General features: G+C 37.8%; 2 protein-coding genes across 6 annotated transcripts in view; one reads left to right on the top strand and one right to left on the bottom strand.

Annotated features, from left to right (window-relative positions):
* The window catches only part of LOC106140510 (neurobeachin), a 457,176-nt gene that overhangs the window by 51,958 nt on the left and 380,569 nt on the right, over nucleotides 1–24,649 (top strand). The window lies entirely within an intron of this gene.
* Nucleotides 11,675–13,648, bottom strand: LOC132903049 (uncharacterized). Its single transcript, XM_060950300.1, has one exon. It carries the CDS (start codon nucleotides 13,585–13,587, stop codon nucleotides 12,103–12,105), a length of 1,485 nt encoding a protein of 494 aa, XP_060806283.1. The 5' UTR covers nucleotides 13,588–13,648; the 3' UTR covers nucleotides 11,675–12,102.

Below are 24,649 nucleotides of genomic sequence, written 5' to 3'. Positions count from 1 at the left end.
TGTTCACTGAACGTTATGTTATTATCTATATTCAGTTGGTTATATTTAACGGCGACCGACGAAAATATCCTTACTCAGCGTTTGCTGAGAGAGAGGTCAATGACCCCGTTGCGAAGCTTAAATAATTGAGGCCGACGGCTGCTTGCAAAGTTTTAATAAAGTTTCACGTTTCGCTTTAAGGTTTTATGTTTTAGTTTCATTACAGCACGAGATGCAACAGTAATAAATAAAATTGAAAAGCTATGTAAATTTCTATAAAAAAAGATATTACAAACAAACAAACTAAATTGAAAACAGTGAACGGCCCACGTAAAGCTTTAAGTTTGGTTAAAGGAAAAAGGTGTAGTAATGAGAAGTAGATTTCTTTTATATTTTGATCTATTGTATACGGTTTCGTTTCCCTGTAATGTTAATTAAGCAGATGCCTAAGTTGCATAATTTCAATACGAAAAAGAACTACGTAAGTGAATTTGATAGATCTTTGTATAATAAGGTTAAAATTAAAATAAAAGCATTCAAAGCATTGTAACCAAAATGCAATTAAGTAAATATTTTATGACAGAGAAAGATGACAATGTGAATAGGTCGATTTCGTAAAAGGGACTAAGGGATAGACTTATAAACTTGTGATTCTTCTTATAGACGATGGGCTAGCAACCTGCCACTATTTGAGTCTCAATTCTATTATTAGGCTGAACAGCTGAACGTGGCCTGTCAGTCTGTCATGATTGCTGGGTCTGCTTACCCGCAAGGCATACAGACGTGATAATGTGGATAGATGGAGAGAAAGATGAACATGCATTCATACATAGTACATAAATTCAATTCTTTCCTTCGGGTAGGTAAACACTACACGCTTCCTTACATTCACATTCATAACTCTCTTCGTGCAAGCTCTTCAATTAACAATACTCAATTCGTCCTGAATGAAATATCATATTCATATTAAAATTAATATATTTTTAAATATTCACCAGGAACGGAGACAGCGGCGGGAGATTTACTGAATCATATTTCTTCGGAGTGCGCCCGCGCGGAAAGATAGCGCTTAGACGCGCTGAAATGTAATTGTGAATGTGGGGTGGTTGCAATGTTCAAAATAATATCATTCATATAAACTTTTGAGATCAAAGATAATTATTCAAATCATTTCATTACATTTTTATTGTTTTTTTGCCCATTGTTGGTTAAATTCTCCAAAAATTTCTTAGATTTCAAAGTTTCTTTAATTTTTGTATTATTTTAGTGGACTTGGGTAAGGCTACGGAAATTCATTGCACAAATTTAGTTTCATAAAATATACTCGTAGCTAAAGTAAATAATACGTTATGATAAAAAAGATTATTTTACCGAAGAATTATTATGGATCTCTACGACATACCAGGTAACATTGGCACACAGATATTGTCTAACTTCTATCAAAATTCCAAAGAACCGTTCAATCAGACTGATAACAATATCAATTCAAAACCGATCGCTGTTTCTCATCACAATTAATTGAAAGGTTTCCGCCTCAGCCCGCACTCTGGAGGACGCGAAATGAAGATCTTTTGTGAAACAAGATCAGTATTAAATTCCGATTCATATTTTACAAGAGAGCTGTACTAAATATTGTTAACTAGCGACTCGTCCCGGCTTTGCACGGGTAGCAATTATAGACATATCCAACATTTTAAACAGGAACAAAATTCGGCTACTATATGCCGAGATTGGTGCATATTTACATGCACAGAAAATAGAGGGATTGTATATGTAGTGTTGCGGAAGGGTGTTTGCCTCTTCATTCGGTTAAAACCAGTTTTACAAGATTCAACGTTGGCTACTTTTACTGACTATTCTTACGGGAACAGGGATTACTCCCAATTTTGTCGGATTTTTGGTATGGAGAAAGAAATTGATTTGAACCTAAATCAAAAGTCAGTATGTACATAAATCTATTTAAAATTGGTAATCCATTTATTAATATTAATTAATTATTATTATTAAAATCTCGTATGAATAAATTAATCTGAAAAATGTATTCTCTCTTCCACATTCTATTCTTAGTTTGGATATTTGTAAAGTTGACGTTTTTGAAGAAAATTCTGCAGTGCAGTTTGTTACCGCTTCTTCTACACTGACGCCTTGGAAGCGGCAGTAAACTTAGTTTAAATTAATTTATTTGACGCCAACCAATGTTGTGTAACCAAAAGATTTGACAATTATAAAATCATGTGGAGAGGATGAATGAAAGCAGGTTGACTAAGCAGATATACAAGAAGTGTGTGGAGGGAATGGTCGGAGTGGTGCCTAGACGAACGTATCTTGATCAAATTAAGGACGTCCTGGCAAAGGTTCAGGTCATGTTGAATGAGTTATGAATGTGGATGAAGCGAAGGAAGTATGCAGAGATCGTGGCAAGTGGAAGGATGTAGTCTCTGCCTACCCCTCCGGGAAAGAGGCGTGATTTTATGTGTGTATGTATGTGGATATGGACGAAGTAAAAAAATAAACTTTATCTTAATTAACTGTATTAGTGGACTACGTGTCGTTAACAATTAACTTTGAAGTAAGAGATTATCGAGTATTTATTATCAGACCGGGGTTCCATTGAGGTAGAACTCTTCGTTATGGCAACTGAAGTAATTGGCAGCGTAAAGCTGGGGCTCGACCGATGGCGTAAATATCTGCGAGGGCCGGAGTGATTGCTAACAAACTTAGAATCCTTTTTTTTTGCGAGGAGTTAGAAAAATTGTCACTTTTTGAAAAATTAACCATGCCCTGCGAAAGTAAAAAAGACGGGATTTTATGTGTATACATTATATATGTAAGGAGCGATAAGAAAGCAAGAACATAGGCAGATTTTGTCGGAGGAGCTATAAGAATTGGGACAAAGTAGATATACGCGGATTTGTATGGCAGTTACCCCAGGTTTGTTTCGATCGCTTACGCTTTTATGTGTTTCTTACAAATTCGAGTGAAACAAAGTGCCATCGCGTTATGTGAGCTATAGCAGCTTTGATTAACAGTAATTAATTTCTTAAGTCGTTCTTCATCTCGTTGATTTGAACTGGTTTTATTTCCATATAATGTCCTCAGCTTGAATGGTTCAGACTGAACTAAACAAGATGTGGCATCTTAAAAGAAATACTGAATAAACGAAAACTGAAATGTTTAAACGAAAACTTTATAAGAATTTGGTTCTCTAATAACTTCGCTTAGTCGCTAGCAGTGTGGCGACGATTCGCCTGTAATTGCTTTGCACTCGTCGATCGCCAATTGAACTTGATTTACTGCTGCGGAATCGCGTTCAAGTGAAGAAATGACGAGGAACTGTTGGAGAGTAGTGCGCTTTTATTTATTTTTATAAGACTAGGCACAGAAAAAAGAAAAAAAAAATTGTATACAAATAACCTAATTAAATTATATACTTTTGTTAAACAAATTATTATCTTATTGTTTTCAAGTAAGTGCCACTCTACACAAAACAACGTAACTTAAAAAAAATTGTCAATTTTGCGAGGCCTCCCGGCTTTTTAAGTCAAGTGAGCTCAATTTGATTAAAATATTTTTATTTAATTACTCAAATGAAGCTAAATCATAAACAACAATACTCTCTTAAGTTAAAAGCAAATGATTGTTTTACGATTAACTTGGCGAAGCGAGCGCCGTCGCGGAAGTAGCCCTGCGTACTGCGACTAACTTTTTAATTCTAAACAACCACAGTTGGTATAAGCTATTAAACAGCTTTTAACCATTAATGCAATAAGAAGTGTTATGAGTTTGGAAGGAAAATATGCCAGTGGTATAAAAAATATAGAGAAATTTGACCAAAACAGATTTCCGGCATAGATAATTAACTTTTTATTTGTGGGTGTAGAAGACAAATAAGGTAAATAATTATAGTTAAAATGAAAGCAATAACCGCTAATACTTAGCACAAAGTCGTCACACGCTCAGCTGAAATTGTAGTTAAATATATTTTTTTACACTATACCACCAACACCTATACATCCACCAACTTCTGGTTATACGACTCGAATTATGAGAAGAGTGTTTGTTTTCTCTTAAGCATGACACCTTTTCTTGGCATGTTTCACGCAGTTTTTTATCAAAAAAATATTTGTGAGTTGATGTTTATAAGTTTCATTTTCTATTTCCATTATACCTACTCCTATATTTACATTTACAATAAAGTAGTGCATTCGCCTGATATTTATTAACACCCGGACGTAGCATTCATTCTCCACCGGTCAGCTACTAAATGATTCAGCTTACCGCGTGAAGTGGAAGTGCCGTGAATCGCCAGTTGTTTACATTTTCTAGCGCCAGTTTTTCTCTGCTCTCCTGGTACTCTTGTTTTTTATGAATTATTGTTTTGAGTTTATCTAAGTCTTCAAAATTATTGAGCAACTGGTGAAATGGAGATGTCATGAATTGCTAGTTGTTTATAGTTTACTAGCTCTTGCTTACAAATGCTCTAGTAATGTGCTCCAAAACGATAGAGCGTGTGGTGAAATGTAGGGGCCATAAACCGCCAAGTGTTTACAGTTTACTAGCTCTTGGTTAACTCTGTTCTCCTGGTAATCCTTTGCTACTTTTCCGTTGTTTAAGAGGATTGTTTAAGTTGTTTCTTTCTTATAAAGTGCTTTAATACGTACATACATATATATATGGTCACGTCTATATCCCTTGCGGAGTAGACAGAGCCAACAGTCTTGAAAAGACTGAATGGCCACGTTTAGCTATTTGGTTTAATAATAGAATTGAGATTCAAATAGTGACAGGTTGCTAGCCCATCGCCTAAAAAAGAATCCCAAGTTTGTAAGCCTATCCCTTAGTCGCCTTTTACGACATCCATGGGAAAGAGATAGAGTGGTCCTATTCTTTTTTGTATTTGTGCCGGGAACCACACGGCAAGTGATTAAAGTTTTATATTATGAGTAGTGTTAGTGAGTTTAGATAATGCTTACTTTATGTACCTACCTAAACTATTAGATAAATAAAAAGTTAAACTGAAATCAGGCTGAAATCACAATTTTCTTTATTACCTACCTTGTAAAAATACAGTCTTCGAAACGATGCTTTTTCTACCCATTTCGAACTAGTAGGTGGCGTCCTCCAGTGGAGAGGAATACCCTGGCCTTAAGACCACTTGCTCAACGCCGCCAAGTCGAGCCAATATCAACCCCATTACTAAAACAATAACGTTGAAATTACATCGTGCCAAAGAAAAATACAGAAAAGAACTTTAAAAAAAGTGGTTCATTCCGTTTTTAACTTTCGTTCGGAATTTACGGGCAATCGGGAAAAAACGGATATCCGTATGACTGGAAACTCGTTATTTATTTAATTGTTCCTGTAATGTTTTGGAATTCTGTATTATTCATACTTTATACCTATTTCGTGATTGGTTTTAGGTTTTTACTTACTACAGTGTTAGGTCACGTAATCGAAAAATACGTTAAGCTGAAATGATAAGTGACGGAACTGACATCTGTCACTATCTTCGAATCTCAATTTCATCATAAGTAATTCGGCGAAGTGTGACCTTCCAGTATTTGGGTCTTAATACTATAGGCTCTGTCTACCTTGTTAGATAAAGGAGTGCTTGATCTGTGTTAATTTACACTATTTTCAAACACTGATTTTATTTTTAAAGCGTTTTCAATATAAGAAAGATTGTTTACGACCGCGCCCTATTCAACCCTTATCCTTTAGTCGGCACAATGATCCCACAGGATCCCAAGGGCATTTGTCAGGACTTTGTCGTGCTCAAAGGTTCGGGCCGTTGTGTGTGGCCATTTAATGGCACTCACATTGTTAGGGCTCGATAAAAAAGCGCATTAGGGTTTGGGGGCTATAGGAGATTTCGCAATATTACATTTCCTCGGTACGGTAGGTACAGAAGATCCTCGCTTTGATTGGTGTATAGTAGGTGACCTAGGTATCTTCTGAGCCATGTACAGCCTTGGCCAAAAGTTTTAGGCACCCCTTAAAAATACACAATGCATGTTTACTATTGAAACAATGAATAAATACTTATCTTTAATGTATTGTCAGGGTCATAAAACGTTACCTGGCACAGTAGGTGGCATATTTTGAGGTCATGAAAAACCCTGGTCACCGAAAACAAAAGATTTCAGTTTTTTGTAATCTCATCAGTGATTATATGACCAGTTGTGTTCTAGACTTCAACTAGTAAACGAGCTGTCATTTTTTTTTGAGCGACAAATTGACATCATATTAATTCTAAAATGCCCAAAAAAAGTAAAATTACTATTGAAAATCGAGTGAAAATTGAACTTTTACACGAACAAGGGCGATCCCAGAAAGAAATCGCCAAGTTGGTGAAATGTTCGCGTTGCGCTGTACAGTCTGCCATCAAACGGTTTACTGAGACCGGTACCCACGACGACAAACCACGAGCAGGCCGAAAACGTGTGACTACGGAACGCGAAGGTAGAAAATTGGTTCGAGAGTCACTGAAAAATAGGATGAAAACTTCATCTGCGCTTGCTGCTGCCTTGTCAGATGAAGCTGGAAAGTCAATAAGTTTGCGAACCGACAGAAGAAGACTCGGGGAAGCAGGCCTAAAAGGGTGCAAAGCCAGGAAGAAGCCTAGGCTGTCAGAAACTAATTAAAAGAAGCACCTAGAATAGCTTTACAGTACCAACATTTCACAGAGGAAAATTGGGCTAATGTGGTGTGGTCTGATGAATCTAACTTTAAGGTGAGTCAATTCTAGTAGTTTTCTTATAATTAAGAACGTTTCCTTTTTAGTTCCACTCTTATAATACAAATTATAATCAATTTCCTAATTGGTGTTGTTTTTTCCTCAGCTAGGTTTTTGGGACACCGGGTGTGACCTTTGTGAGGCGACGTATGGGCGCAGAATACCATGCAGATTGCGTTGTACCTACTGGCAAGCACGGCGGAGGTAGCATTATGATCTGGGGCTGCATGGCTGCCGATGGCGTTGGTGAAATGTTTGTTTGCGAATGTCGTATGAACAGTGAAAAGTGCATCCAAGTACTCGAAACGTCTCTAATGCCATCGCTAACAAGCATTTACGGTGACACCAACCTAGACGCTGTCATTTTTCAGCAAGACAACGCACCGTGTCATAAGTCAGGGACTGTGATGCGCTGGTTTCTTGAAAAAAATATTGAGGTATTGGATTGGCCGGCGCAGCCTCCAGACCTCAACCCAATTGAGCATCTTTGGGGTATTTTAAAGCAGAGGATCAAGGAGCATAGTATTTCATCAAAAACTGCATTAAAAATGCATTAGTTCAAGAATGGAACAGTATTTCTAGGAATGAGTGTACAAAGTTAGTACGCAGCATGCCGGCTCGAATCAGTGCTGTAATAAAGTCTAAAGGTGGACCTACTAGATTATAAGCTTTTCTTGTTTATATTAACCTAATTTTTAAGAAATAAATAAATATAGAAAATAAAAGTAGTTTTACTTCATTATTTTAATAAAAGTTGGGGGTGCCTAAGACTTTTGGCCAAGGCTGTATACATTGGTATTTATGAAAACCTTCATTATGCGAACGGCTATGATTTGGAATTCCCTCCCCGCATCTCTCTTCCCCGATACATACAACTTGGCGATTTTTAAGGCAAGAGCGAATAGACATTATTTATGTATGTAACCACAGATTTTATTAATTAAATAAACGTAAAATTTCAATGATTGGTTCAGTAGATAAAGAGTGAACATACAACAAAATAAATTCACCGATATTAAGTTAAGATAGCTGGCATTACATCAAAAGAAAATCTAAAGAAGGGAAACCGCTGATAAAGTCGTCAAAATTATTCATTGAGAGAAAATCGTTTTAATGCGTAGTCGGGGATCTTTGTGGAGTGCACCGGAGGGATTACAGCAAAGGAAAAATTGAATAAAAATGGGAATCTTTTATAAATAAAACGTCATATTTTTTTATCGACAACGTTTTTCTTCTCAAATCTTATTCAATTGAGTTTTAAAAGTTAGCCAATAATGGACTAGAAAACAGTCACTATTTCTGAATCTTAACCCCACCAGCAATATTTAACGTGGCCGTCGTGTCTTCTCCGTAAGGAATAAAAACGTGACGTGTATGATGTATGTTGAAAGCAGACCCCAAGCCCCGAAGCAGTATGATGGAGGTTGTAACTGGGAATGCGAAAGATAAGAGATATGCATGTGAAGATTAAATTTATAATCAATTTAACTACTTTAATTTGAAATCGATTACTTAATCTGCCGTCTCTCGTTCATTTTATTGCCGTGGGCGACGGCGGGCCTCATGAATGCATTATCATACTATTAGTAGAAGTGGCGCCTTGATAGCGAAAACTGTGCATTGCATATATTACGGAAAAATAATTTTAAGACTGAATAGATTGGCCATGCATATAAATATGGTCTTGGCCATGTGGTTTTAAGCATAGCGGAATTCACACTTATCATGTATTCCTTACCGGGCAAGCTTTTAGGAGATATAGGATAATTCTTACTTGATATTTTATAAATTAGCAGTTGACTTTTCGACGTACTTTTTTGATTTTTTTACCGATGGGAACTGTTAATTGGCCTTAAACTAAATATATCATGTACAATACATTCAGTATATAATATACATGTAAGGACCTGTAATTGACCATTTGTTTCATATACACACCGTTATTTTTTTAACGGTTGTAGGTATTCCAAATACATAAATATATATTTTTGAACTTTGACAAAAATTAAACATATCTAACATAGCACCCTAGTTTCAAGTCGGCAACTGTGCCGTCCTGTCTCACTAAATACAGATTATGCACCGCACGGCTACATGTCGTTAAAACTTCACACTCCACTGGACTAGACCAGGGTTGCCAGTAATTGCAACGTTGGCAAGAAATTCTGATATGCTGCTGATACTGATTGCAATAAAAAAGCGCCAAGTTTTATTAAAACATATAGTAGCGCTAAGTATTTTTTGCTACAAACATTTTTTTTCATTGATACATGTGTTGAGAGGGTCAGGTCAGAAAAAAGAAAATCTGATTCTGATCGTGGGCAATTATTGCTTCTTTAAGTATTCTTTGGTATCATTATAGAAAATACTTAAAAATAAAAATAAAATAAAAATTGTTTATTTCAGATAGCCACGGATCCATATCAATGTTAGTAAACTTAGTCTAGATTTGTTAGTAACATGGCACGATAAGAAATACTAAAACATAAAAAATAAAATAAAATAAAATAAAATAAAATAAAATATAAAATAAAATAAAATAAAATGGAGAGTGATCAGATCGGCTCATTTCTTTCACAGATCACCCTCCTCACAAAAACAGCCCACAACGGAGAGGAGAACCTGTCTGCCAACGTCTTCAAAATGCTATTGGGACTGTCCCGTATTCTAAAAATTAGCGACGAGGTCTTCTTGCGCATAATAGCCGCAAAGCTATCGACTTGGTATTCCGCGAACATACCTGAGGCGCTACAGAAACGAGGCAATCCCAGCATCATCCTGAAAACGTTATTGTATAGAACACGCAGTGCGTCCATCGCCTTTTGGGTACAGCCCACCCACAGACTTCCCGTGTACATATTCTGACAGTATGATTTGAACAGCGTGATCTTGACATCTTCAGTACAACGAGAGAATCTGCGGATCAGCATATTCCCCCTCACCGCTAGCGCCCTGCGTTCTCTATCAATGTCCTCATCATCTTTAAGGTCCTCAGTAACAATGTGTCCCAGGTATTTGAATTTTGTCACGCGTTTTATTTCAACTCCACCGAGAGTGATACTCAATGTGACATTGGGGCGGTTACCGGGGGCCTCAAAGACCATATACTCGGTTTTCCTGACATTATAAATCAGCCCATGATTGGCGGCATAGGTCTGACACACTTCAAGCAGGGTGTTTATCCCCCCCACCGTCGGACTAAGCAGCACCATGTCATCGGCGTAACTAATATTATTTAGATTAACGCCATCCAACCGACATCCGACACGCATGCTGCTCAGCTCAACGATGAGATCGTTGATGTATATATTAAAGAGCGTGGGAGACGTTAAACCACCCTGTCTCACCCCGCTCTCCAACACATATGGCTCTGAAAATGCACCCGCCCACTTCACAACATTAGATTGATTGGCGTACCAAAATTTAAATATATTTATGATTTCCGCCGGCATACCCCCCTCACTCAGCTTACTCCAGAGCTTGTTGTATGACACAAGGTCAAAAGCCGTCGAGAGGTCAAGGAAACAGCCATACACCTGCGTCCTGCGACTTGTGTAGTATTTGACAGTGTGCTTTAAACTCACAATTGCGCTTTCCGTAGACAGCTTGGTACGAAATCCAAACTGTGCATCGTGAATATCAGCAAACTTCTGTAAAATCGAGTTTAGCACACTGTCAAACACCTTAGCAATGGTTGTTGCTAGCGAAATGGGGCGGTAGTTCCCCTTTACCGAAACGTCACCCGCCCTATTCTTCACAATGGGTATCACAACCGTTTTCAACATTTCATGTGGAAGATAAGAGTGGCTAATACACATTGTAAAGAAGAGAGCGAGCACCCTGGGCAAGTGAGCACCGGCATGTTTCAAATGCTCCACACTGATGCCATCATGGCCAGGAGATTTTCCACCACTCATACCATTTATCGCCATTTTAATCTGTTTTGCCGAAATACATATCAGTGGAGTCTGTCCGCTAAGCTCAACATAAGAGGGAGCCGAAGGCCCCAACTGTGAGCTAACCCTAAAATGATTTCGAAACATATTGGCAATACTAATAGGCTCGCTTTCCCCCTCCACACTCGCGGGCAGGCCAGGCCTAACATCAAGCCTTTTTGTCGCTTTCCAAAATCTGTCAAACCGCTTTTCCGCTCTATACTTAGCTAAGACATTCATTTTAAGTATATCTTGATTTTTTTGACACCATTGTAGACGGCTCTTAAAAATTTTACGCGACTCCTTCATCTGTACATATATTCTACCTGAACTAGGGCGATTGTATAGCAACCACAGTCTGTAATTAAGCCTGGCCACCCTGTGAGCCTCGTGAACGTGTTTGTTCCAACCACATAGATGTTTGTAGCTGCTTTTCCCCCCCTCAGATCTCTCACTAGTTTTACTTGCCGCTTCACTTAAGGACTTTACAATGTCACTGTACAAACGGTCTAACACCAGTTTATGTCCACTCAGGCTACATGCTCCACGACTACACTCCGTGAACTCTGGGGGAAAATCAACTTCACTCAAACTATGATTACATAATTCACTATACCTCGCCACCTGTTTCTCTTCACGCGCTCCCCACACAACAGTGCTTCGGTGCAAGAGAGAAGATGCCAATTCAGGTCTTAAAATGCTAATGTCACTCTTAACATACAAGGGTATGTGATCCGATACAAACACATCCTCTATGACACCTACCTCCACAACTGTTTTCCAGGCCGCGTCCGAGACGACACAATGGTCTAGCCATCTTTTACACCCATGTGCTGCGCTAACGTACGTATAAGTATTACTTTGCAAGCCTATTTTCTCTACGTCAGCACAAACCCAGCTCAAATCGGAACAGAAACTACTGAGCTCATTATAGAACAGTTCGTGTGGATGGGCATTAAAATCTCCTAAGATATAAATATTTTCAACATTCTCTTGATCAGCTATTGCATTTATTTCTCCCAAAATCTCCGTCATAATAGGAAGATTTTTCTGAGAATTATTTGGCATATAAACAGAAAACACTATTAACGAGCATTGCCCTAGTGTAACCCTAATAGCTACTAATCGATCACTAGTACAGTTCAAAATATTCACCTGGTCAAAAATGCCTTTTCTCCAAAGTATGGCTACCCCACCATAAGGCCTGCCGATAAGCGGGCCAGCAGACGTGTCCACGGCTGACTTGCCCGTGTAGTCAAAGTAATTCGAAATAGTCCCAAGTAATGGTATTTCATGCGGCAGTAAACACGTCTCCTGTAACGCTAAGACATCCGCCACCTTACATAAATTTTGTAAGTCAACAAATGATCTCGTGACAAACAAACAATTAAAACTAAGAAAAGTTAAATTATGTTGTGGCTGTAAATCCATAAATTAAATCATACAATAACTTTAACTAATCACCTTATTCGTTTTTGTTCCGTACATAAAATGTACAAAACGCCTAAATGAGATGCCATTTGGCCAAAAATCATCTTTCAAAAATATATCAACTTTATTTTTAGAGACATATAACTTAAAGGAATTATACGTTTTCGTTTGCTTCATATTAATCTTTTTTAGAGTTACACATTCGCTAGTTCTTTCTTTTATATAATTAATAATGTCCTCTTCACTTGCATCTTTACTAACATTGGATATTAAGAGTGGGATCTTAATATCCGCAGCTTTGAATTTATCGTTAGGCGCAATAGGTGCACAGCCTCTTTGACCGATTAACTTATAGTGTTTTGCAGATTTTTTACGCACAACTGTCCATTCCGAGTCCCCTACTACTTGTTCACAATTATCTTTACACACCGCAGCAGCGGTTGCGGTCGGCTGACCGCTCGCGCTCGCAGAGTAACCATGAGTTACGCTCGCGTTCAATGAATGCACGGCCGGTTGGGACGCGACACGACAATAACCATTAGTAGGGGCCACATCACTGCATACCTTGTCCGCCGTCAACAACACTTGCTGTGAGTCACTATCATAACTCGTCGTCACTCGCGCTACCGATTGAGATGCTATCTCGTTTACACTCGCACTATCACCATCTGATGCACTTGTCTGACGATCGCTCACGATCACCTCCGCCGACGTCACAACTTGCGCACTCTCTGTCTCTGTTGTACGCGTATGGCTGCAGCTTGTCTGTCTCGCCTGCTCACATGTTGGTTCCGTCTCATTAACTGGCTCACGTATAGGAGCGACAGAAACATTGTTGATAATTCTTTTTGACGGCAGATGAGTATTTATCGAAAGTCGTTCGTTGATTTCAATATCAGCTGATTGCGATGGTTTTATGCCAATATCTTCTTGCACATAATATTGCAGTCCAATCGGCCCGCTATCCATATCAAAACTATTTTGTAAGCATGCGCCCCTTCTCTTATTTAAATTAATATTAGAAGAATCAGCTAAAGACGCATATTTCATATTGTTTACTTCTTGTTTTAAAAGGTTAAACTCCTCCTTACACACCGCTTTTTCTTCCATCACATTGAAGCGATTTTTCAGGGCGAGAAGTTCCTTAATGAAGGTGGTAGCATCGACATGATCGAACGTTACTGGTGGTATTCTGTCTAAGTCCCGAGCACAGAAAATAGGAAATGACGCACGATCACCACCTTTCATCAGGGCGATGATATCATCCAAATCTCTGGACTTCCTCTTCTTACCCTGCTTTCTTCTTACTGGCATTTTTTTTGCATTTGGAACGGATTCAAATAATAACGTTTTGGCCTTCACCATCTCCTCTTCCGAAAAAGTGTTAGTGCATAGTTGATGAATGCTTTCTTCGTCCATATAGTCAATCACATGCCTCACAAAAGTAAGGAGCTCATTAATAACAATGTTACAATTAGAACACTTAACAATGTCAATATTTGCCATAGTGAACGCGATGAGTCACCGTGTATAAACGATTTCAACGCGCCCGCTCAGAACAGCGCGACGCGCGTGACAGACGACTTCTTAAAATTCTGTTGAAGTATTTATGTAAATTATGTGTATATATGTAAGCGGCAACCCTAACATCACATGTAATTTTGCGTACCCGCGCCATTGTCATTGTCACTGGCTTGCCTGAAGCTACGTACAGTATCTTTCATTTTCTGTATTCCTGGCACCGTACCTATTATTTATAAATAAATTACTTTTTGTGCTGTGTGGTTCCCGGCCCCAATACAAAAAAGAATAGGACCACTCCACTTCTTTCTCATGGATGTCGTAAAAGGCGACTAAGGCATAGATAGGCTTACAAACCTGTCACTATTTGAATCTCAATTCTATCGTTAAGCCAAATAGCTGAACAGTCTTTTCAAGACTGTTGGCTCTGTATACCCCGCAAGGGATATAGACGTGACCATATGTATGTATGTAATTACTTTTGAAAATTATATTTCGTTTCGTTCTTCCTGTATGTCACGTAGTCGGTTTAGGGTTATCTTGACCTTACCATCACCAGAACCTCTGCGAACGTCCCCGATTTGAACAAGGTTGGTTAATGTGGTCGTAGTCGTAGTAGTCTTGGTCTACCCCTTCTAACGTTGCCATACGATTTCACACTTTCTTTACTATCTTTCATTTGTGTTTTCGCTATACGGCACTTACAAGGTACCTTACTACGGTACTTTTAAGGCGTCTATCGTATATAAGCACGATTATCTATGTACGTTAAGTACATAGATAATAGTACTATGTAAGTATATCTATATATATATATATATATATATATACGATTATGTGTACGATCTACATACTGAACTTGGCTTGTAAACTCTTTGAATATAGTCATAAGGGTCCTTGAATTCTACTTGGGCTACAGGGATCAGAGTTTGACTTGTCACTTCAATGACTCGTAAAACGAGATTTCAGTAAGAATGTGCCCGATTGAGTTGAGCTGAGATAGAAAATGCGGGAGAGATCCAAGATAACTGTTATCCGTGGTCGTTAGACGTTTCATGACGTCATAAAGTATACAGGAAGCTGGCGCAAGTGAAGTAAAGAGTGCGGGAAAAAACGAGACACAGAATGAATTGTAAGCGCTCACTTGCATTGCTTGCACTTGCACTTGGAAGCAAGTTCACATGTAACACACGTTACCGCCATTAGCTGCGCGAAAGAACCACAAACGCCATTTTTTACTAATTTTTTTTATATGATCCAAACGAGAGCACCCGCGGCTCCGCCCGCGTAAAGTGAAAAATCCTGCAAATTTCTGTTTCCTGGGAATTTCGGAAAATTTTCTTTAAGTGCTTCACTAGGCCACATTAGGAACACGATGCCAAATTTAGTTTCTAGACCTAGACTCAAGTTTTTATCACTCACTGCCTAACGGAATAATTTTAAGAATAGCTATAGTAATGGTTAACGTTTAAGAGCGTGATCTTTATCGGAGTACACAATAAAAGTACAATTACAAAATCTACACCTCTTTAAACTTGGAACTCGGAGTTCTTTATGACACAGCGCCACCTGGCGACGGTTGTCGGCACCCATTAGCTCTGATGTATACCTGCTTTACGCGTTTTGTTTTTATTGTTATCGCGACGTGAATGGAAAGATGAATGGGGCCTCATTTGTCTTGCTTAGTTACTTGTTTTGTCAGATATGAAGACGTTACCCCAGGTTTCAGAAGAGATTCATTTCGGGGACGTGTCTATTGTGCTAATATTACTACCGTCCTTGTACCTTCATCAGATTCTGACACGTTTAGGTAAATATATAGACAAATTACACAGATTGAGCTAGCCTTGCTTTAGTAACTTCGAGACTGTTTTTATGTCGTCACAATTGCGTGGCCTTTCAAAATTTTCAATACTGTTGGCAAATACGCCGCAAGAGGTGATTATAAAGACGTGTTTATATTTATATGCCCGGCTGGGAATCGAACCTTAAACCATCTAAAGAAGCAAACACAATACCGCTAAACCAGGCAGGACTATTTAAAATTTTAAAAATATATTCTCCAATTTTTATTGTTTCACTTTAAGTTTATTATCATAGTACTTACATAAAATCTCGCCTATATCCTGGAAAGATTTTATCTGTGGGATTATTATCCCTTGAGCCTCCTCCAGTGGCTCTCATGTCCGGTTTTGCACCTCCCGATCCACTTGACTTCGTGATAAGATCGTAATAAGATTTCCGTGAAAATATAACCTCTTCAACTAATATCCGGTCAACTTGTATATTTTGAATTGATCAAATCGAGAAAGTTTTGGTCGAAACCCTAGACTGACGAACTTGAATGAAAAGATTGATTAATGTTAATGAAGAAAATGTAACTTCTTCGTTTTTATCGTCACTACGTACACGTACACTAGGGTGTCCCTTATATGACAAAAAAAAATTTTTTTTGGAATTTTGAAATGCATACCCTCTATATTTTTTACTAATGCTATAAGATACTTAAATATAAAATTTTATCAATCTAGCATAACTGCAACCAGTGCCGACCGAGCTTCAAAGTTTAGTAAAAAACGTGCTTCCTTCTAAAATTTCGGTCTGCTGTAAAATCACTATAAACGTTATAATCTTGCAATTATTTAACAGCCCTTTCAGCAGTATCATTTACAACTCTCAAATAACTTTTTTTAGCTTCCAGAAAAGCAGAATTGTTATTCCAAGAAGATGCAACTTTCTTTAGAAAACTGTTGTCGATCTGCAGTCGCGATAAAAATTGTGTGCTCTTTTTCGATACGAAATCATCCAGTGTTTTGTCTGCAAAATAAATAAAATAAAAAATTCAACAACAGTTTAAAAAAAATAACAAAATGTTTATTTAAATTACAAAATAACTTTTGAGTCAGTTTTTCCTTCGACGGGTCATAGCGTTTGCTAAAATCTGAGTTTTTGTCCTTGTTGAAGTTGGCAATAATTTTCTTCTTAGTTTGGTTATAAACTTCATCATCACATAGTAAAGAATGACTGTCTCTTCACATAAATACTACAAGTGATGGCTGGACTTGCTCAAAGCTTAAGATGTTGTTGCGTCAACGTTTTCGTACTCTTTTAACATGTGCTTTGGGCGCCACTGTAAGTACATTTGAACATCCGGCAAGCTGAGTATAGAATTCAAGATCTGATCTTCGTCTGAATCTCCTAGACTTTCGAAGGAATTTATGGTGGAAGTAGATGCAACAACTAGTGATTCTCTTTGTCTTACAATTCTTGCCTCTTCTTCCAATCGTCGTTGTCTAGATCTTCCTTTTTCCTTCCTTCCAATTTTTTAATCTACACCACCTAAGCATCCCGGGCGACCTGGAACTCTCTGTTTCATTAAAAAATATTTATGTCCCTCTATTTTCATTCTCTCAAAAGCATCAGCATATCAAACAAATTATCAAGCTTAATTTCGAATTGCTCTCACGGCTCTGAAACGTTACCTGAGTTTTCTTACAATTTTTTTGCAACTTTCTCCAAACATGATACTGATGATGATGTTTCTTCACGCAGTTCGGAAATACCCTTGTTAGAATTCTTGCATTTTCCCACTATATGATGCACTCTTTAATCACAAAATTTGCAATTTCACTAACAGTCAATTTAACCTAACGAATATTGTAAAATAGGACTGTGAGAACTCTTGTCGATTAGATGGTAATTTTGCACCATTTATTTGGTAGCTAGGCAATCCGATAAGAAAAATATTTTGTTTATCACCCGTTATTCCACCGACATGTTAAGCCCTAAAAATGGAGCACTAATAGTTTTAAAAAATTACTTAGGAAATGGCAAATAAAACTGGTAGTTAAAAGTCACAGCGCAGTACGTTGCGCAACTTGTATAGAAAAGTTTAAATAGCAAGTCGGCACGGGTTATCGTTTATAAATTGAACTAATATTTTTTTCTAGACAATATAGGGTTATTACGAAACTTTTAAGAAGGTATGCGTAAAAAAATATCGAACTTGAAATTTAAGGGACACCCTAACGTACACGTATATTAAATAAGTATGCAGGAAGAAAATTTCTTCTCTGCCTTGCGAATCTGGCGAATTAGAGGCGTGACCCATGTTTACGTGTTTAAATTATTAGTTATTCACTCAGATGTACTCATAGAGTTTGAACAGAGTTGTGTGCTTCCTGTGCCCGAGATGAAAAAGTATTTGTATGATATAACCTATTATTTGTACGAAGTAATTGGAAAAATGCCAAGCATTTAAGGATAATTGGAAATGCTTTCGGAATTTTGTCTAGTTCTTGTGGGAAGTAAACAATGAATATGGTTAGGTAACACTGGATGAAGCTTATTTTTTCTACTTGTCTAACTGTTGCCTGTGACTTCGGCCGTTTTAAATCTCTATAATTTTAACTTATCATGTTATATCAGTGTCTAAGTCATGTAACTGTAAAGTTTCATTAAAATCTGTGTCATAGTTTTTACATGAAAGTGTAACAAACACACGTACACATCCTTAAAAACTTTCGCATTTATAGTATTAGTGGTTATTTACCTTTTCCATTCTCAATCTTTTTACGCCTTTCCTCCTTTTGTAAAACTTCATCTAATGTTTCTAATGTCAGGATCATCGTTCCTACTCGTACCTGAATCTCAATTCTATCATTAGGCTTTCCAGCTAAACATGATCTTTTAAACTTTTCGAGAGTGTAGGCGTTGTATATCCCGTATTTACTTTGTGTGTTATCTTCTGCAACTTTAGGTTTGAGTTCATTTTCTAGTTTTCAAATGCTTCTCTCTTCAAGATCAAATGCCTGTAACGTTTATTTTATCGAAGAATCTGTATCGATGTGTGTCAACGATCGGCGATCACTTGGCTTATTGTTATCTTATCGCTCATAGAAACGTGCCGGGTAATGCATAGAACTGATATAAGAATAATTTACACACGTGCAAAAATGTTTATATTAAATGCATTTTGGAATGCACGGAAATTTCCCGCCTATATTGCAAAAGTCAGTGGAACTTGGATTTCTCTTTTTGGTGATGGGCTTGTCACTTTGTTAAGTTTTTAATCCTCAATTGTATCAAAGCCAAAGTTAAGCATATATTTATAGTCTAATTATTTTTATGCCGCTAAAACAATTACCGCGTTTATATACTCTTGCGGTGCTCGCTCGGTTTGCTTCGTAAATGTTTTGCTCCAAGCCAAACAGACTTCTGTAGAATTTTGCTTGTTAGCGGGATTAAACAAGGAGAGTTAATGAAAATGTTTTTTTTAACAATATCTGAGATGGAAATGTTAAGTTGAAAATAGCAATTGAATGTGAAGTACATATGTATGTAACTATTATTTGTATTGCATATTATACCAATTACCAAAACGGAGGGCTAAGTCATATTTTCTCTTTGTAACTATCTAACTACCTAGTTTGTGTAGTAATATCGCCCTTTTTATACCTGCTTACCTATAGCGTAATAAATGGAAAAGTAACTAAAATTTATTTTGTTTCAGGTAAGCGATGTGAAATAAAACATATCATTCGAAATTCAAGCGAAATCAGAAATGAGGTGACAACAACAACAATAGTGTAACGAAATAAAAAAATTTACTTAGTGAGGTGTCCTTGTCGAATTTTATTCCTACTAGCGCCATCTATCACTTTATACGTGAACAACGTCGTAAATGTAGCTGCTTTCTCGGGGATGAAACCAGAGGGCTTACTTTCTACACTTCGAGTTCGCTTTCGTCGCACTGCAGAACGTAATAGTTTCAGTTTAATCCGTAAGAGGGCGCTTTCACAATATGTAAAAAATGTAGGTGCATGTTGAAGAGAATTTCTAATATAAACGAAGGTATTAAGTATATCTAAACTTGTCAGTAAAGTGGTTAGGTAAATACATAATAACGCATGCCTCAGAGAACAAGAAGCAGGCAGAGACATCTTTCTACGTGCCACGGTACTGTATTACTTTCGCTTCATTAACATTCTTTACTCCCTCAATTTAAGCTCGTCGGTTTATGGTCTGGACCAAATCTAGAAGACCCCGATTTAGTCCAAAAAATATTTACCAATAAAAAACTTGACATGTAATAGAAAATAAATCTTCGGATAAAATAATGGATAGGTATAACTTTTTATCTCCCCCTGACAGATTAACGGCTTGTGGCAATATCAACACATACACACACACACACATAAAAGCAATTCATCAATCAACGGGATTGAATCGCGACACCGCCGCCGGGATCCGTCGGTGATGTCGGCCAAAACATTAGTACCTAGCAATTTATCCGGGATGAATAAAATTCCCTTTATTGCACACGTTTGTAGAGATAGCGGTACTTGTAGTAGGTAACCAAGAAAGACTATTTTTTCTAACCAATGGATAGTAAAGAACTAGATTAGTTTAAAAAAAACTGTAGCATTCTGTAAAAGCCTCCTTTGACTAGGATAATAACAGTATTAATTATGAGACTCACTGTGGTATACGTAACTTCGCGATCCGAATTGATTTTTATATAAATACTTGGCAAGTCTTGTGAGCGAATAACATTGGTAGATCGTTAATTAGTGTAACATGGCATGAGTCGGGGGTAAACTTCCCTGGAACGAACAAAGATCTGCCAGCAATTTTTATTGCTTCCTCTATAAAACATAGGCGCAATTTATCACAACCCAACTGTGCTTAAAACGATGGCCTTTTTCGCAGCGAGAAAAACAAAGGACGAGGGATAACCCTCGTGGGCCTGTTCGGGGGCAAAATTGAATTCTGTCGCGGAAACTAATTTTAATGGGCGCAAAGTGCCCGGAGCGCATATTTCTCCTGTCCAACCGGGCCGAAAGGTTACTTGTAAATCCGTACCCTACAAGCTCTGTATTCTTGGTGCGAGTGATGCCTCGGGGATTTTTTTACGTATTCTCCTTTTTTAGATAAAGGTGGCATTAATGCGGATGTTATTCTTTTGATTACGAGGGATGTGAACCCGTGGAACGTGAACAAATGAACGTTCATTCGAATTCGTGTAAACATGCAAACTCAATTAGAGAACTCAAAATTCGGACTTCAAATAACAATCCTTCCGCTACGAAAACACGTTCCAAATTATTCTCTTGATATGAAGAGAAATATTTTTGTTTCGAAACAAACTTCCTACTATAAACTTAGCAGTAATTTTTAACTAGATCTTAGTGTGAAAAGAAAAAATAAATAAACATTTCTCGTCGTAAACTTGAAGCTAGGTACAATTGCCCGCAGGCAAACAAAGTAAAAGTTGACGAGGAGCGCCTCGAGTGGTACCAGGGCGACAGGAATGACAAAGAGAACAAAGTACCTAGTGCTCTTGAGTGTCCTTCCACACTACATTCCGTTCGTGCCACCCTAGTGTTGTTTTCATTACTGAAGGTCGTTTTTACAAGGAGTGGCGCTACCGAATAAGATAAGATTTTATTGTTACAAGAAAATTTCGAGTTCTACCTTTGTTGCTGCCGAGTGCTTTTTCATTCAGGAATTCTAGTTCAGTTTGTTTATGAGGAGTTAAACGGTCTATAGCAATCAATTGAATTTATTGCTCTTTCTATTGCATATCGCTGCCAAATATAATAAATGGCCGGCATACTTTTCCTTTTTTCTAGATTACTCTCGTTGTTTTGGGATATGTCATAATTATTGACCGAGCGAGCAAAGCGGAGCGGTTTACCAATCATCTTGGGACGCAATTAAATTTTTCGTATGTGACGCGATTACTTCGAATCGTTAGTCTAAATTTGATAAAATTTAAAATGTATGTAGGATTTAGATCTGTCAATAGAATTTTAAAGTTCGTGGGGCATTTAAATCGGTTGTTTTAAAAAAAACTTATTCTTAATTTTGTAAGTGTTCTCGAGATCAAAGTTCGCAGTGAATGACTAGTACACATTTTAGGTTTTGTAATACAAAGTTTGGGTAACAGTGGTCTGCACATGTTGCTTAATTCACAAATTATACAAAAGTATTCATGAATGGCTCAACACTGAGAAACGAAATGTATGAATGCTTGTTTGTCAAAACTTTTGTGATACCTTTGATTTAGTACATAAAGAAAGTTGCATTATACTAGTTATAAAAACTACAGGTACCTATTAAACGCTCTAGTAACGTACCTTCACCTTACCTCGGACATTCCGAATCATGTTACAATGATCCGTGATCACCGAGCCACTGTAATCCAGCGGGCGTTTATTACCTGTTTTATTTATAAATAGTACATTTAGTATATACCAATATTAAAATCTTTCCTATGTGTATCAACACGTCAACAGGTACGTCATTTTAACGATGGTATCAGTTCCAATCGGGCCATCCCATCTCGTCCACTTTACAAATGAATCCTGTATGACGGTTTGTATCCTTTTAATTTACCGGATTGGTTCCGGCGTTCCGGGAGACTTTTGTATAGGTTGATTTTTTCGTTAAAGATATGAACACACCAACGAAATAGTAATTGAATATACACGATTGTAAAAGTAGTTTCAGGAAATTTAATGAAAATACACTGCGTTTTTCTACATACTACATACGAACAATAACATCTTTATCCATTCCATATCCAAGACTAAAAGGCCACGTTTAGCTGTATGGCTTAATAATGGTATTAAATCAAATAGCGATGATGCGCAATACATACATACATACATACATAAAATCACGCCTCTTTCCCGGAGGGGTAGGCAGAGACTACCTCTTTCCACTTGCCACGATCTCTGCATACTTCTTTCGCTTCGTCCACATTCATAACTCTCTTCATACAAGCTCGGCGGTTTCGGGTACTTTTGACCTGACCCTTTACCAGGACGTCCTTAATTTGATCAAGATACGTTCGTCTAGGTCTTCCCACTCCGACCTTTCCCTCCACACTCTCCTTGTATATCTGCTTAGTCAACCTGCTTTCATTCATCCTCTCCACATGACCGAACCATCTTAACATACCCTTTTCTATTCCTGTAACTACATCTTCTTTCACATCACAACATTCCCTTATCACGCTGTTCCTTATCCTGTCACTCAATTTCACACCCATCATACTCCTTAACGCTCTCATTTCCACTGCATTTATTCTGCTTTCATGCTTCTTTTGCCATACCCAACTTTCACTCCCATACATTAATGTCGGGACCAACACGCCCCTGTGCACAGCCAGTCGAGCCTTTTTGGATAGTTTCTGACTGCTCATAAAGGCATGCAAAGCTCCATTCACCATGTTCCCCGCGTTCACTCTCCTTTCAATATCACTATCATACTTGCCATCTGATGTAAACTTTGATCCTAGATATACAAACTCTTTCACTTGCTCCACTTTTTCTCCTCCAATCAAAATATTACATGCTGTCATTTCTTTCTCCATTTCAAAAACCAGTGTTTTAGTTTTACTTACGTTCACTTTCATTCCTTTCTCTTTTAAAGCTTCATGCATACAGTTTACCATCTCCTGTAACTCCTCCGCTGATGACGCCAGTATAACCTGATCGTCGGCATAGAGCAGACATTTGACGAGTAACTCATTCATCCTTAATCCACTTTTAGACTCTTTCAAATCTGTCAAACAGCTATCCATAAATAGGTTGAACAGCCACGGTGACGCAACACATCCTTGCCTAACGCCTTTCTCAATCTTAAACCACTCAGTGTGCGCTCCGTTTATCCTGACACAAGCACTCGAATCCTCATATAAGGATTTCAGTGCTCGTATTAAGAGACTGCTCACCCCATGCATAGAAAGTGCTGACCACAATTCATTCCTCTCAACTCTGTCATAGGCCTTTTCCAGATCTACGAATGTGCAATAGACTTTTTGACTCTTGGCCAAAAACTTTTCGGCTATGCACCGCAAGGAAAAGACCTGATCAGTACATCCCATTCCCTTTCGAAATCCCGCTTGAGCATCCCATATTTTGTCATCAGTTTCATTCCTGACTCTATTAATCAATACCTTAGCATACAATTTGCCGACGACGCTAAGCAGGCTTATACCACGATAATTTTTGCAGTCCAGCTGTGACCCTTTTCCTTTGTAAAGTGGCACGATAACAGCCTTACACCAATCTTTTGGTACTCGGCCGCTTCTCCAACACAAATTGAAAAGGCAGTACAACTGACTAGCTACTACGCCTTTTCCTGCTTTAAGCATCTCGACCGACACTCTATCACACCCAGCAGCCTTTCCCGCTTTCATACTCTTAAGTGCTTCCACAATTTCGAACATTTCAATTTCGCCTTCCATCTCATTCTCTTTTTCTTCGCTATAGCAGAAATCTTTCTTATTTCCTTCCTTTTTTTCAAATAAACTTTCAAAATAGTCCTTCCATATCTTTAGTACACATTCTTCTCCTTTCACAACGCTACCATCCTGGCATCTGATCCTAGTCAGCTCTCTGGTTATAGTATTTCCTCGGGCTGACCTTACGGATTTCCAGAATACTTTCAGATTTGACTGAAAGTCTTCTGATAGCCTTTTATCAAAATCCTCTTTATACTCTTCTTTCTTTCTAATCACAGCTTTCTTAACCAAATCTTTCATTTTCTTATATTCCTTACGTGCTTCATTCACATCTTCATCTATAACCTCTTGCATTCTTAAGTTAGCTTTTGCTGCTAACAAATCCAGCCATGCTTTCTTCTTTAATCGCACAAGTTCTTGCACATCTTTACTCATCCACGCATTTTTGTGATTTTTTCCTTCTTCTACTTACACCACACACTTCAACAGCTACTTTCACAATTCTTTCTTTAAATTCCTTCCATCCATCTTCAATATCGCTCATTTCCTCTAAATCTTCAAATTCATCCTTCAGTCTATTAATATACTTCTTACCTACATCCATATCTTGCAAATTTTCTACTTTTACTCTTTCCAAAGCGCTGGTTTGCTCCCTTACCCTGTGCCGCCAGCGATTGAAGATACCCCTTATCCGGGATATCACCAGTAAATGGTCCGAGTCAATGCCAGCACCGCGATATGCACGGGTATCCAGCACTTTGTTCTTCAATCTTTCATCTACAATCACAAAGT

This window comes from Amyelois transitella, chromosome 21 (genome assembly GCF_032362555.1).
Source record: "Amyelois transitella isolate CPQ chromosome 21, ilAmyTran1.1, whole genome shotgun sequence".
NCBI lineage: Eukaryota > Metazoa > Arthropoda > Insecta > Lepidoptera > Pyralidae > Amyelois > Amyelois transitella.
This window is presented reverse-complemented; position numbering and strand designations above follow the sequence as displayed.

Coding starts and splice junctions, on each gene's coding strand:
- LOC132903049 (XM_060950300.1), bottom strand. CDS start 13,587: ATGGCAAATATTGACATTGTTAAGTGTTCTAATTGTAACATTGTTATT.